At 36.7% G+C, this 14,646-nt stretch overlaps 2 protein-coding genes across 2 annotated transcripts; one reads left to right on the forward strand and one right to left on the reverse strand.

Moving 5' to 3' along the window:
- Nucleotides 1-344: 344 nt before the first annotated feature.
- Nucleotides 345-12,235, forward strand: slc12a10.1 (solute carrier family 12 member 10, tandem duplicate 1). The gene is made up of 27 exons (XM_051115309.1): nucleotides 345-512; nucleotides 830-1,148; nucleotides 1,704-1,847; nucleotides 1,939-2,014; nucleotides 2,330-2,425; nucleotides 3,066-3,205; nucleotides 3,303-3,413; nucleotides 3,647-3,758; nucleotides 4,539-4,669; nucleotides 4,832-4,916; nucleotides 5,668-5,825; nucleotides 6,126-6,233; nucleotides 6,362-6,485; nucleotides 6,743-6,844; nucleotides 7,046-7,201; nucleotides 7,296-7,395; nucleotides 7,713-7,824; nucleotides 7,925-8,053; nucleotides 8,321-8,427; nucleotides 8,837-8,919; nucleotides 9,000-9,065; nucleotides 9,154-9,258; nucleotides 9,380-9,491; nucleotides 10,173-10,259; nucleotides 10,377-10,512; nucleotides 10,593-10,660; nucleotides 10,849-12,235. Exons 2-27 carry the CDS (start codon nucleotides 864-866, stop codon nucleotides 10,985-10,987), a joined length of 3,072 nt encoding a protein of 1,023 aa, XP_050971266.1. The 5' UTR covers nucleotides 345-512; nucleotides 830-863; the 3' UTR covers nucleotides 10,988-12,235.
- LOC127168442 (solute carrier family 12 member 3-like) lies at nucleotides 12,024-14,643 on the reverse strand. Its single transcript, XM_051115310.1, has 8 exons — nucleotides 14,604-14,643; nucleotides 14,422-14,505; nucleotides 14,133-14,231; nucleotides 13,924-14,035; nucleotides 13,767-13,853; nucleotides 13,544-13,676; nucleotides 13,298-13,365; nucleotides 12,024-12,681 (listed from the first exon to the last, which is right to left on the reverse strand). The coding sequence occupies exons 1-8, from the start codon at nucleotides 14,641-14,643 to the stop codon at nucleotides 12,543-12,545; spliced, it is 762 nt and encodes a 253-aa protein (XP_050971267.1). The 3' UTR covers nucleotides 12,024-12,542.
- Between the last annotated feature and the right edge of the window lie 3 nt (nucleotides 14,644-14,646).

Genomic DNA, 14,646 nt, shown 5'->3' on the forward strand with positions numbered 1-14,646 from the left:
GTACTTTCAATGCAATTAAATCATTTAGTCTTCCTATTCGTTTATATCATAAACTTTTAATCATGTTATGAAATCAGTTTTTTTTTTCCTTGTTCTTTTTCTTTTTACCACTCTTTCCATGTATTGTTGCATTCTGTGTAATGTAATATCAGTCTCATATTAGATGTTATTATTTGGGTTAATGATTGACTGGAACCAGTTAGCAAAGATACCGTTATCATCCGAAGAGGAAACGGAGCTCTTGACATCTTTTACGTCATCAATTACGCAGAAATGCTTCGCTGAACTAGCGCTCGTCCACGTGGGATGAGAGGAGGTGCAACTTTTGGTATAAATTAATAAAGCCAAGATGATAACGGAAGACAAAACTGCAGAGCTGCTCAAAAGGAGATGAAAGAATAATTGTGTTGTTGGTTTTCTGCTCTATTTGTTGATTTTTTTTTCTTCGCTCATTCAGGAATTAAGTTTAAAAGGAAGAGGAAACCAGCTGTCAACCCACTGAAGAACATAAAGTAAGTTCTTGAAATATCTTCTTTCCTTTTCTAAATCTACTATTTTGCCCAGAGTAAAGTCTGACTGTACAACACAGATATCAGTGTTACAAATTAGATTAGAATAAAAGTAGTGCAGAATCTACAATATACTTACTATTATACTACTTATAGTATACTTATTATTATTTAACGTTGGATAAATTGTCAAATATTACAATAATGATAAATTATATAATTAAATGTGTTTGTTAACTTTTAGATTAATGCTTTTAAAATAAATAAATATCAAAAATATGTCCAGCTATTGCTTGAATGCATCATCTTTTACTTTCCAGGAAAGGCTAACATTCTGAACATTGGGGTGTCCAAATGGGTCAGCGCTTCACGAAACGCAGACTGGACGGGACAGAGACCTTGTCCCCAGGTCGCTTTTCGGTCAGTGAAGAAGCTCCACCGCACTACTCCTCCTACAGAACCGGCGCTGAGACGGCTATCAGCATGGAAACGCCGAACTCCAGGCAGGACAATAGACGACATTCCATATACAACACCATGGATGCCCTGCCGCATCTCGAGTTTTATGCCAACGCTACCGCCACGGGCCGCATCCGGCGCAGCAGGCCATCGCTGGAGACTCTGCGCAAGGCTGTTGATGTGGGTCATATGCTGTAAAAAGTATAGTAGTCATGAAGTACTGGCGTCTGCAGCTTTAGGACTGCCTGTCTAAGACCCTTGTGACAATACCATACCCATTTATCTTCCATTCGACCTGATTCAAACCTAAAAGAAACAGGCGCAAATAGTAGATACACTGAAAATTGTAACGCCATGCGTTGTTTCAGTTTATTATTGTATTCACATTGTTTAGCACATTAGTTTAGCGCAAACCATTTACCATGTTAACCGTTTTGACTGTTATTCTTAGTCATTTATATATTTAAACGGAATATTTGGCATATTTGAAGAGAATGCAATTTACTTATGCGTTGACAAATGGGGTATTTCTTCCAGAGAAAAAAACAATTGCTATAAAATATTTATTGTTATACATATAAAACTGTAAATGTTATAAAATACCATAACTAAAGTAGGCCTACTGCGGTCCTGAAACTACAGTCCGTTACCGCGAGATTACGCTACTCTGTTGTAACGTAGACTACTTTCGAATGACTCTGTATGACTCTGTAAATATGCATGTATTGGTTTTAGGATGCAGAATCCGGGAGTAATATGGGCGACTCTGGTAGGGGAAGCGTTTCTGCACTACAGGAGAGTGGAAACGAGTCCGAGGAAAACGGACAAGAAGGAAAGACCGCCCAGCCAGTGCGCTTTGGATGGGTGACTGGGGTTATGGTGAGAAACCGTGAAACTTACACATGCATGCGTGCAAAAGGCCATACGCGCACATTCATATATAGCCTACATACCGGTTTCTGTCTTTCAGATTCGCTGCATGTTGAATATCTGGGGAGTCATTCTGTTCCTGCGATTGTCCTGGATCACATCCCAAGCAGGAATCCGTAAGCTTGTATTTTTATTAATACATAAAACAATCCCGTAAAATGTTTACTTTGTCACCTGGTCGTTCTAGTTGGGAAAAAGATAAGCTGTCTGCAATGTAATAAAACAACTCTCTATAATGAAACCACAGGCTGTTTACTTTGGTAAAGATAATGTTGCTCAAAAAATTCCCACGTCAAAAACTTTTATAGAAGGACTTCCCAGAACTGTGTGTAATCTCTGATGACCACTTATCTTGAATGTGTTTTGTCTATTCTGTGAACTGGAGCTATGCACAGATATTGTGACTTATTCATTTTTTTCCTTTCCTCTAGTTCTTACATGGTTAATTATACTGATGTCAGTCCTTGTGACCTCCATAACGGCTCTGTCAGTATCTGCCATTTCCACCAATGGAAGAGTCTCTTCTGGTGAGTCACTGGACAAGAGTGTGACATCACGCTGATCAGATTGTGATAATCAGTGATGCTTTGCTGCGTAATTTGTCCTTCACTGTTTGTGTTACGGACATATACACTCTTAAAAATAAAGGTTCTTGAACATCCATGGAACCTTTCATATGCAGTTTCTTTACAGTGGAAAAAGTTTCTTTAGATTTTTAAAATGTTTTTCAAAGTGGTTCTTTTAAGAACTGTTCACTGAAAGGTTGTTTGGGGAACCAAAAATGGTTCTTTTATGGCATCACCGTAAAAACACCCCTTTGGAGCTTTTATTTTTAAGAGTGTAATGATGTGACTTGTTGGAGAGAAAAGTGTGCTAGTGCATGTATAAACAATTTGGCAAAAAACTTCAGTAGAGTCTGATTAAAAAAAGGACCTGATTCCTATTTAGACACCAGGGTACGGTTCAGAATGGTCTGGATTGAAAGGTGTGGTCCAGATCAAAACCAAGAAACCAACCCATTTTTAATGATTCAATCCGATTGCCGAAATCAAAATGATTTTTGAACAACTGTGCCCAGAATATCATAAATTGCCTCTTTTGGCCATTAAGCAACCAGCAGGCATATCTTTCTACATTTCTGACTCATATCTCTCCACCACCCGTCAGGTGGCGCATATTTCATGATCTCCCGTACTCTGGGCCCCGAGTTGGGGGGTCCCATCGGCGTTGTGTTTTCTTTTGCCAACGCTCTCGCTTGCGCGCTCAACACGGTGGGATTTTCGGAGACCGTCAGAGATCTTCTCATCGTAAGAATGACTCAAATTAACTCAGTACTTTTGTTGCATGACACTATGTTGCATGTGCATGTTATGCTGATTGTAATATATGTTTATGATGCAATAGGAATATAACTCCCAAATTGTGGATCCAGTCAATGATGTCCGAATTATAGGATCCATCACAGTCACTGTGCTGCTTCTCATCTCATTGGCAGGGATGGAGTGGGAAGCTAAGGTATATTCCTGACAACAAACATGCATTTTACAGTACAGTCACTGTTTGTGATGTGTTTCTTATGCAACTTTAATTGTATATATATATACATAGTATTAAGCAATCCTTTCCTAACCTGCAGTTCCATCACATGCCTCTAGATGTTCACAAAGCCCTTGTTATGAAACTCTGACTTACAGGGTCAAACCATCAATTTGTAATGTAGTGTTTCCTTTTTTTTAATTCTCTCATAGACTCAGATCCTGTTCTTCCTGGTTCTTATGGTGGCTTTCACCAACTACTTTGTTGGCACTGTGATTCCAGCGACTCCCCAGAAACAGGCCATAGGTTTCTTCAGTTACCGCAGTGAGTGTGAAACGCTCATGTGTCTGTTTGCATTTACTGCATCCAAGTAATATTTCGCAACAAACTGTCTGTCAACATCCAGGTTTTAGTTAGTTCCTAGAGTTTAATTGGTTTAGAAATATTTAACTCCTATAAAACCAGACAAGATCAATTAGTAGCATACAAATGACTGTAAAGATTTATGCAATATTTGCTTGAAAATAAAACTCATGCCATTATGTACTCACTTAGTTTATGGATTTGGAATGATATACAAAACAGTTTTTATTTATTTACTCATTTATTGGGTGAAACACAACAGGACAAATTGTTTTGATTTATCACCTGACTCCTTTTATGGTGTCTGTTTACCCTTTTTGTAGATTGATAAAAGTGGGAAAAAAACTATATTGAGAACACTTAATTCATTAACAGCATACAGGTTTAAAGCAACATAAGGATGAATACATATTGACAGGAGTTTAATTTTTGATGATCGTTTCTTTTTAACTCACCTGCTATTAACTAAAGTCTTTTGAAGATGCATTCTTGAAAATAAAGGATCTTTATTGGGAGTGATTGTTCCAAAAAGACTGTTTAACATCCACATATCCTTTCCAGTGCAGAAAAGACTCTTTAGATTATTAAAATGTTCTTCTTGCTAGAAAATAATGTTTGTTTTTTTTTTCTTTTTTAAGAACTGTTCACTTTGGGGAGCCAAAAATGATTTTTTTATGGCATCACTGCAAAAACTCCCCTTTAGAGACTATTTTAAGACATGTGTAACATCGTGTTTGCCAGGCGAGATCTTCTTGGAGAACCTCTTCCCAGACTGGAGAGGGCCGGATGGTGACTTCTTCCGAATGTTTGCCATCTTCTTCCCATCTGCCATTGGGATCCTTGCAGGAGCAAACATCTCAGGAGACCTGAAGGTAACGAACATCTCCAAACATGCCAAGACTAAAGTGACGCTATCGAACTTTAAGCTCTTTACAATGCTTTACATCTGTTTTACTACATAAATATATGAATAAATCATTTTTTTGTGATTTGGATTAGAGATTTGGTGTAAATCCTGTTTGTGAACATTTCAGGAGCCTGAGATTGCCATCCCAAGAGGGACACTGATGGCTATATTCTGCACCACCATTAGCTATTTAGCCATTTCATCAACTGCTGGTGAGTATTTAATTAAGTTATTTACTAAATTCATATGCCATTATGGGCAAATGTGAACTAAGTATCAGCACTAATGATCAAAAGTAAATTTAATATAAGTAAAAATGAAAACCATTTTGTAGCTTATACACTTAATAAGTTTAATAACAGCCACCTGTTCATGGTTGCTAGAGACATTTAATGGATTTAAAATGGATTTAAAACAAATAAACAAACAAAAAAAATCACTTTGTCTTTCATTAATGATAATAATGTGTCTTTCAGTGAAGATCTGATCATGGTGTTGATCAGCCTTCAAATGTTTTTTTTTTTTTTTTTTCTTCTTCTTCTTCTTTGGTGTAGTGTATGAAAATGTGGGTTCATGTATTATTGGATAAAACATTGAATAAGTCTAAAAGATAGAGAAGAAATAGCCTTAGACTTGATAACACAATTTAGCTTGCAGTCAGTTCACTTTAAACCTATAAATGTTCAAATAAATGGATTGTTTACATGTATGTTTCAATTTTTCATACTCAATTTATAAGGAAAAACAATCAGTGAAGCTTCTGCACCATCTTTTGCACCTGTTTAGTTCAGGTTTTATTCTCTGCCATAGGTTAGTTGGTGGTGCTTCTATGTTTCGTTATGTTTTATTTTGTTTATTTAATAATGACTGCATTTAGATGGCTTAAATGACACAATGATTTAGCGTGTTTTTTAATACGTTTACGGTATAATAGAGGTTTAAAAGTCCATGTTTCTTTGGCAGGAGCGTGTATGGTGCGTGACGCCTCCGGGAACATGAACGACAGCATGCCGCTGAACTTCACTGAGGGTTGTGAGGGTCTGAGCTGTGGCCTGGGCTGGAACTTCACAGAGTGCAAGCAGAGCGGCACCTGCGCCTATGGCCTCTCCAACAATTTCCAGGTGAGGCTCTTCAGACTGCTGCTTTAGTTTACAGCCTTAGATGAGATATGACATGACTAAAGATTAATATTTTGGTTCTAGAGTTAATATTTGTGGTATATATTTACTTAAATCTAGTTGTTTATTAGTTGCATTCAAACTCCACATATTTGTATGGTTTGCCTGGACAATACATGAATTTAGGTTAGGAGTAGAAATTGTTAAACTGTTCGATGTTTTCTATATCGCTCTTTCAGATGCTCCACATGTTTGACAGAAAAATCAGTTTGCATTATTGTGGTTTCCCGCTCATATTCCCAGGTACTCATCCAGGTCTCCGGCTTTGGGCCGCTGATCTATGCGGGCATATTTGCAGCCACCCTGTCATCAGCCCTTGCGTTCCTCGTCTCCGCACCCAAAGTCTTCCAGGTAAAATGCCAAACCCTAAAACAGATAATAGCTAATATGTAACCTCATAAGCTCATCAAAGTGAACATGGCTTGTAAAATTCAAACAAAAACACTTTTATTTTCCTCCCCAACCTTCTCTTGGTTCAGTGTCTCTGTAAAGACAACATCTACCCGTACATCGGCTTCTTCGGAAAGGGTTACGGGAAAAACAACGAGCCCCTGCGAGCGTATCTGCTGTGCTACATCATTGCCATGTGCTTCATTCTGATTGGTGAGTCAAAAAGCAACATTTATGTATTATTCAAAGATAAAGTACAAGTATATATTACATGCACATTTGTTTATGGGTAACTGGAATAATAATAAAAACATACATAAATAAACCAAAAAAGTGTTTAAATGCAAAAAGAGTGCATTCTTATGTATATTCGAACATGTGATCTTGATGTTAAATGAAATGTTGTCAGCTATCATGTTATACTGTATGTTTATTAATCATTTAATAAATAATTTTTAATATCTCCACAGCTGAGCTGAACACAATCGCTCCTCTGATCTCAAACTTCTTCCTCTGTTCTTACGCTCTCATCAACTTTAGTTGTTTTCACGCTTCCATCACTAATTCACCTGGTGAGTAAAAATAAAATGAATAAAAAAATGAATCTGATTATGTGTTCTATGTGTATTTTGAAGACTGTATAGTTTATGCACACATAAAATTACATTGTTGAAACTTTGCCGTAGGAAGCTATTATAAATAATATATAATATTTACACAAATAATGAACATATAATGATAGTTTCCTGAACATTTCTTCTGCTCAATTTCAGGATGGAGACCATCGTGGCGATATTTCAGCCCCTGGACGGGTTTGTTTGGTGCTGTTGTTTCTGTCGTACTGATGTTTTTGCTCACCTGGTGGGCAGCGCTCATTGCTTTTGGTTTGATCATCTTCTTATTCGGCTATGTCACCTATAAGAAACCCGGTGAGATGTTGCTCCTTTAAAATAATGATCGCACTGAATTGCACGCTTTTACGTAAAATGATGAGGATGTCTGAATGTTTTTGTGTCGTTCAAGAGGTGAACTGGGGTTCGTCCATCCAGGCCAGTACCTACAACATGGCTCTGTCCTACTCCGTGTCACTGGCAGGAATCGAAGATCACATCAAAAACTACAGGTCAGATGAGGCTGTGAGCAATAGATGGACATAATCTGATCATAATTCATGTTCCTGGTTATATTGTGTGAGATTTGTTAGAGCAACTTATTAAAATGCTTTAGTCTTAATGCTAAAATTACTCTGAATTTGATTTGCTATGTCACTTATGAAATAATGTCAGTTTTTACTTTTTTCTCAACTGTATCTCATAATTATGATCAACCCTTAGATTTTTGTATTCATGCATTTGGCTCTACCGCTTCTTGCATTGTAAATTGCATGGTGTTTATCGTGATTTAAATCCATATATTCACTCATTTGTTTCTTCTCATCAGGCCTCAGTGTCTGGTTCTGACGGGTCCTCCGACTATGCGTCCAGCACTTGTGGACTTTGTGGGCACTTTCACTAAAAATATCAGTTTGATGATTTGTGGCGACATTCTCATGGTAAGAGAAGGCCTTTATTTTTCTTTCTTTGGCATTTAAAAACTTTTAAATGAGTCAGTTCTGCCCTCAAATAAAAAATATTTTTTCTATTTTTGTTTAGGATGATAAGTCTGTGTCTCAGCGAAATTCTAATGACATGGTAAAGTGGCTCAATCAGAGGAAGGTTCGTTCCTTCTACACTGCGTTCAAGGCATCCAGCCTGAGAGACGGAGCCCAGCATCTTCTACAGGTTACAAACGCCACAATAATTCACTGATTTAAAAAAAAGGAGTAGAACAGATCACTATGCAAATCGCCTTTTTCATGAATTGTTACATTCAATTCAGTGAGGCAATTACTGTACCTTAAAATGGCATTGTACGTTGCACAAAATAACTGCTTTCGTTTCATGTATAAAGCGTTAGTGATTTTTAATCTTTATGCTGTTTGTTTGCAATTTGTGTATTGGCTTATTCTGTTCAATGTAGAAAATATGACTTCTTTTTTCCCTCTTAAGGCTTCTGGTTTGGGAAAATTGAAGCCGAATTTACTGGTGATGGGATTCAAAATGAACTGGCAGGAAAGCAGCAGTAAAGGCATAGAAGACTATATCAACACCATATAGTGAGTGAAAATAACCTTGCAATTCCAGAGAAAGAAATCGCAAATTATATGCACAGTAATGCAAAATCTCATTCTCTTGAGTGTAATAAAGAAACAAACTGTTGGCTGTTTAAAAAAGGGGCAGGACTGCTTTATGTCACGCCCTCTCTTCCTGTTTCAGTTGAAGTTACGTCAACACATCGTGTTTCAAAGCACTTCAGTGGACCTTTAAGAATGAGAATTTGGAATTTGGAGGGAAAATTTGGAATTTGTTAAAATGTTACATTTGGTGGGAAATTTGTAAAATTTGGAGGGAAAATGTCCACAATTGTCTTATGTAACTTATTGTGACCTGAAATTGGTCTCGAAATGTGACCAGGACATGTTTTTGTGAAATTCACTCAACTAAAGTATTTTTTTTTGGTTTTAGTGATGCTTTCGATTCCAACCATGGCGTGTGTGTTCTCCGTATGATGGATGGACTGGACATCCGAGACGAGTTGGAGACTGAGGGTATGTTGTGTTTGTCTGTGTTTGTATCGTTGGTACAATAATTGAACAGTTGCAGTAATTCTATCCTGTGTGTTTGGCAGTCAATCAGGCATTTGAGGTGGACGAGGCCATAGAGTCCGATGATCAGATTTCAGACGCTGACTCAGGTAAATAAACCGATCGATGCATCTTCTCTTTGTTCTTCAACCTTATCTCATGCCTTGGTTCTCCTTTCATCTCATTCTGCCCTTTTAGACGTCGACAACATAAAGAACATGCCGAACAATCATATCAAAACCGTGTTCCAGAGCAAACAAGGGAAGAAGACCATCGACGTGTACTGGATCTCTGACGATGGAGGTTAGATATGGACTGTAATCATTATAAAGCTTCAGTCGTCATAATTTGGGTTTGATAACCCTTCAGTTAACACTAAATAGTTGTGGTTAAAGTCCTTAAAATCTCTCTGTCCTTCTCTCAGGTTTGACTCTGTTAGTGCCATACTTGTTGACCAGAAGAAAGCGCTGGAGACGGAGCAGAGTCAGAGTGTTCATTGTTGGAGAACAGCAAACCATGGAGGACGACCGTAAAGAGTGAGACGCATGAAATATTGCAATTATATGAACTATTTAAACTATCACCGTTAGGGAAAAAAAAAGTGACAGAGGAGATTTGAATATCTCACATTTCTTCTAGACAGAATTTGTTGGAATGGAGAACTTATTCTGTAATCTCCTCTTGTCAGATATTTCTCTTTAAAGAAAAAAGTCTTCAAAAAACAGAACAGATGTCACTAATGTCTCAAACTGTGCTCAGATTTGCCTTCGATCTACCAAAGTCTGCACTCAAATATATGAGCTCAATATGAACTAAAGCATTTCTGTCAAATTCCCACCAAAAATGATGACTGTTTAAATGATCAGAATCATCAAATTCAGACTCATTAAAATCTTCAAACCACCAGTTATCAGGAGAGTTATTCGAATCATTAAAATCAAAAGAATCATTTATATCATTTGAATCAAAAGAATCATTTTAATCATCGAAATCAGTAGGGAATAATCTGAATCATCAGAATTATTACAATATGTCAACAATTATATTAAAGTACATAAGTTCAAGTTCCTTCAGAATTCAAAGCATAATTTGAAAAGGACAACTCTTGCTTGTATTTTGAAAATTTACATAAAAGCTGTCACTTATTGTGACTCTATGCTGTGGTTTGATCTTGATTGTTTAACTAATCTATTAATAACATCTCTTATCTTGTTCAGAATGATGACTTTGCTCCAGCGTTTCCGACTGGACGTTCACGATGTCATTGTGATGACTGACAGCGAACGGCCACCACTTGCCAAAACGTAGGTTTACCCCAAACGGGTCTGAATATAATTCATGTGAAATAAATTTGAGGCAAAGAAAATGATGTGTTCTGGAAGTAACAACCAAAATGCAGTAACAAACATCCTTGTCTTTAGCATGAAGCACTTTGAGGAAACGCTCGCCCCCTTCAGGCTGAATGAGGGACAGCTGGACGAGAGGACGGCGCAGCAGCAGAGGACAGAGTTTCCATGGAAAGTTACGGACAAAGTGATGGACGCACTGAGGCTCAAGGTGTGTGTGTTTGACCTCAATGTCCAGCTCTGATAATAAAGCCAACTCGCCAGCTGAAAGTTTCTTTCTTCCTTTGACAGTCGGAGAGGAAAGTGCGGCTGAATGAAATCATCCGGAGGAATTCGAAGCAAGCCGCGCTGGTTCTAGTGTGAGTATTGACTGTAATACCATTAACCATTACTGGCTGCTGGTCGATATGTCATTCATACACAAACAAAGCACAATCTGATAATATTGGAGCCTCATAAATCATTTACATTTAAAAGTTAAGAATCATAATTTGAGGGTAAACACACCTGTTAATTATTAATAAACGTGTATGTGTGTGTGTGTTAGGTCTCTCCCCGTACCGCAGGCAGATTGTCCTAGTTCTCTCTATATGGCCTGGTTGAACACGTTGAGCTGCGGCCTGCACTGTCCCGTCCTGCTCATACGAGGAAACCAGCAGAATGTCATGACCTTCTACTGCCAGTAAAACAGCAACGTGATCACCTATCCTGTCTCTTTAAAGCAAGATACTACACAAAACTATTTGGCTTGTTTCGTTTCAGAATAGTGGACGGAAAACATTCAAAATACACTTAAGCGCTTATTTGAACTCTGTCTGTGCCATTTTCTCAAAATGAGTTTCTATCTCCACCTATATCTCCACCAAATTTTACAGTTTTATTCTTGTTTATATTCTGAAGGTTTTACTGAGGGTTTTGTTCATATGTAATTCATTTGATTTTGTACAACATTTTATTCCTTAAAACCTGTTTAAATTGAAATTTTCCTGGCTCTATTGAAACCCTTAACTCTAATGTATCCACAGAATGAAACATGAATTTTGAATCTGGCTTTATCTGGTGTTCAGACTAATCTTTTGGAAATGTGTGTATATATAAGATTTCATAACTGAAGATATCAGGGAACTTGTAATACAAAAAATAAATAAAAATACGAATAAATTCTCAATGTAGTCAATCAACTGGGAAAAATTAGTGTTATCTATTAGTTATTTTTTCCCCAACAGATGTGTAGACTTGCTTGGACATGTGCAATTCATAGATTTTGTTTGTTGTTTTGCCTTTAAATAATCTAAAGTAACTATATTTAATACCACTGTAAATTTACTTGCATAATATATTAAGTCTTCAGTTAAATGTGTTTTGTCTTATTCTTTTGGCACATTGATCCTCTTGCTTAAAGCTCATTATATATATTATTGTATTTCCAATTTTTAATTCTACTGTGACTTCATGTCTGTGTTATGGTCTTGTATGGTGAATGGGTGAAGTTGCTGTGAATAATTTGAAATGAGAAATTATAGAAATTAGTTGAAGGTTAATGACAAATTGAAATTTGTTCAATTACTAATTATTTTTGAGCTTTGAGAGGGGGCAGCTGCACACAGAAACACACAAACACTCTTTGCAATCTGTGTTTATTTCAGCTGTAATATATTCTGTACATGTTGTGATGCTTAATTGTTTCTTTTCATGTGATTTATAATGTTTTTATACTTGGTGTAATGAGACAATCAATGAAAGTTGAGATGTTCGCCATTGTGCTAAATTGTATTTTTCACATTGAAAAGCAGATCAAAACATACTTGTAATTCGCAATAATCTAGTATTTATATGTAGTCAAAATGTAACTTTCTAAATTATTCATTATAATGTTTTGGTCAATGAAATGTAATTTTAAAAAGCATAAGCAAATAAACTTATTTTATAATATTATAACTGTGTCTTGTCTAAATTGCATGAAACCTCTACCCTGAAATGAAGGTCCAGAGATCAGAGACAAAGTGCTTTCCCATTATATTGTATCCTTTCTAACTGAATTGTTAACCTGTATCATCAAAGATAGATTATACTGACATAAGAACCTGTGAAATAAACATACATCCACAGTCATACAATCATATACATACAAGATGATTAAGCAGCTCAATTCAGTTCAACAGGTTTAACATCTTTACATCACTGAAACTGACAACAGCTTTACGTGCAGTAATATATGTGTTTATTGACGAACAGTCACATTTACTGGCAGTAGAAGGTCATGACGTTCTCCTGGTTTCCTCGTATGAGCAGGACAGGACAGTGGATGCCGTAGCTCAGCGCGTCCAGCCAGGCCATATAGAGAGAACTGGGACAGGTGACATCAGGGACTGGAAGAGAACTGAAGCACATACACACACATTATTATGAGGAGACTCATTAAAAACACACAAGACCAGTCACACATTTGCTTTAATGACTGAAATCAGTTTTAAAGACAGCTTTAAAGTTGTGCTTATGTGAGAATTTCCTTCCAAAACAATTTAATTTGACCTTTTCTTTGACATTTTCAACTGATTGTCCAGCTTTTCTGTTGACTAAAGTTGGGTTTTCCTTAAAAAAAAAAATGCTAAATTGTGGCACACTGCTTGTGATATCGCTCACTTTTAAGTTGCTTATTGGCTGAACAGGAGAAACTACTTGGGTGGTTAAACTAGTCTAATTATCTATAGTTTTATTTCAATTTTATTTTAGTATTATTGATTAACTCTTTTTCTATTGCTTTTAAGGTTTTGTATTGTTACGTTTTTATCATTTTCATATTTTTAAAAATGTTTACATTTTAAAGGTAGTTAATTTATTTTTTGCTATTTTATTACTTCAACTAAAGTGTTTAATGTTGTTCATTTCAGTTAATGTTAAATAATTTCAAGTAATTATTTTTATTTATTTATTTATTTATTTATTTATTTATTTATTGGTGTTAGTTAATGGCAATAACCCTGATCTGTACTCACATTACAACCAAAGCAGCGTGAATTGAGTTCCTCTTGATGATTTCGTTTAGTCTCACCGTTCTCTCCACCTGAAAATAAAAGACGACTGATGATCATACTCAAGTCCAATTTATTTGTTAATTTACAAAGCAGCTTCACAGAAACAAACTGTTGTCTATAATGCATTATTGCTTTAACACTGAAGAGTTTTACTTATGTTCAAAATGCCACACACCAGTGAACACACACACTTGCACACACACACACCTTTGGTCTTATGGCCTCCAGGTCTTTGTTGGAAACTTTCCATGGACTCAGTCTCTTGAGCTCCTGTATGTCTCCTCCAGCCTGTTCTTCACTCAGCCTGAAGGGGGCGATGGTTTCCTCATAGCGCTGCAAACTACAGGAATAGAGAGGAAGAAATCCACAGGAGTTACTATAAGATGCATTTCTAAATGTATTAATGAGCGTGTTTGCGCATGTTTCTCACTTTTTAGCTAGAGGAGGTTTATCCACGTCTGTTAACACGACAATGTCCTCAATCTCAAGTCGGAATCTCTTTAACAGCATTTTCATGCTGCAAAGACAAACAGGTTTAAAGAACCACCATTTCTGCACTTCAAAACTAAAAATGTAGTTTTACTAACTCTTTACGGTCTTCCTCCATGGTTTCTCGACCTCCTAAAATAAACACTCTGAGTTTACTCTTTTTCCAGCGGTTTCTTCTGGTCAACAAATATGGCACTAAAAGAGTCAGACCTGAAAAAGAGCAACGACATTTCACAATGTGAAAACAAATATGGAATTGTACTTTTCAAAACAACGTTTTAAGTATATTCAGGCAGCTGTGTCTCACCTCCATCATCAGAGACCCAGTAGATGTCAATGCTCTTCCTGCCCTGTTTCGTCTGAAACACTGATCTGACCTGCTCATTTGAGCCATCGTCAGAAATATCTTGATGGGGAGTCAGAAAAGGAGCTTTATACAGTCAGACTGTATCAAATGAAGCTTGACTGAAACTACACAGCTTTGTTATTATAATGGAAGTGTTCTGATTGGCTGACTGAGTGGTGATTTAATGTTTTCAGTGTTTGTCAATTACATTTATTACATTACAGAAAATAACTTTGTATACATGTGTCACCTGAATTCCGGTCGGTCTCGTCCTTTTCACATTGCGGGACTTCATCTGCATCGAATGCCAGATTGTCAACTGCAGATGATCTGCCTTCAGACAAACCCAAACAAACCCACACTGGATTTGATTTTAAGACTCAAACTGCAGTGTTGACCCATTTTCAAATTGTCATGCTTTATTAAACACACCTGCACTGTGCAAATCATCCGTTACGTTCAATCCATCCATCAT

The sequence above is a fragment of the Labeo rohita genome, chromosome 7, assembly GCF_022985175.1.
Source record: "Labeo rohita strain BAU-BD-2019 chromosome 7, IGBB_LRoh.1.0, whole genome shotgun sequence".
NCBI classification, from domain to species: domain Eukaryota; kingdom Metazoa; phylum Chordata; class Actinopteri; order Cypriniformes; family Cyprinidae; genus Labeo; species Labeo rohita.

Bases quoted from the DNA above. Each gene is read 5' to 3' on its own strand.
- slc12a10.1 (XM_051115309.1), top strand. From the start codon at position 864: ATGGGTCAGCGCTTCACGAAACGCAGACTGGACGGGACAGAGACCTTG. The intron at 7,202-7,295 runs GTGAGATGTTGC...GTGTCGTTCAAG, and splicing joins TGTCACCTATAAGAAACCCG to AGGTGAACTGGGGTTCGTCC. The intron at 9,492-10,172 runs GTGAGACGCATG...TATCTTGTTCAG, and splicing joins ATGGAGGACGACCGTAAAGA to AATGATGACTTTGCTCCAGC.
- LOC127168442 (XM_051115310.1), bottom strand. From the start codon at position 14,643: ATGGATGGATTGAACGTAACGGATGATTTGCACAGTGCAG. The intron at 13,854-13,923 runs GTTAGTAAAACT...TTGTCTTTGCAG, and splicing joins ATGGAGGAAGACCGTAAAGA to CATGAAAATGCTGTTAAAGA. The intron at 12,682-13,297 runs GTGAGTACAGAT...TATGTGCTTCAG, and splicing joins CACGCTGCTTTGGTTGTAAT to TTCTCTTCCAGTCCCTGATG.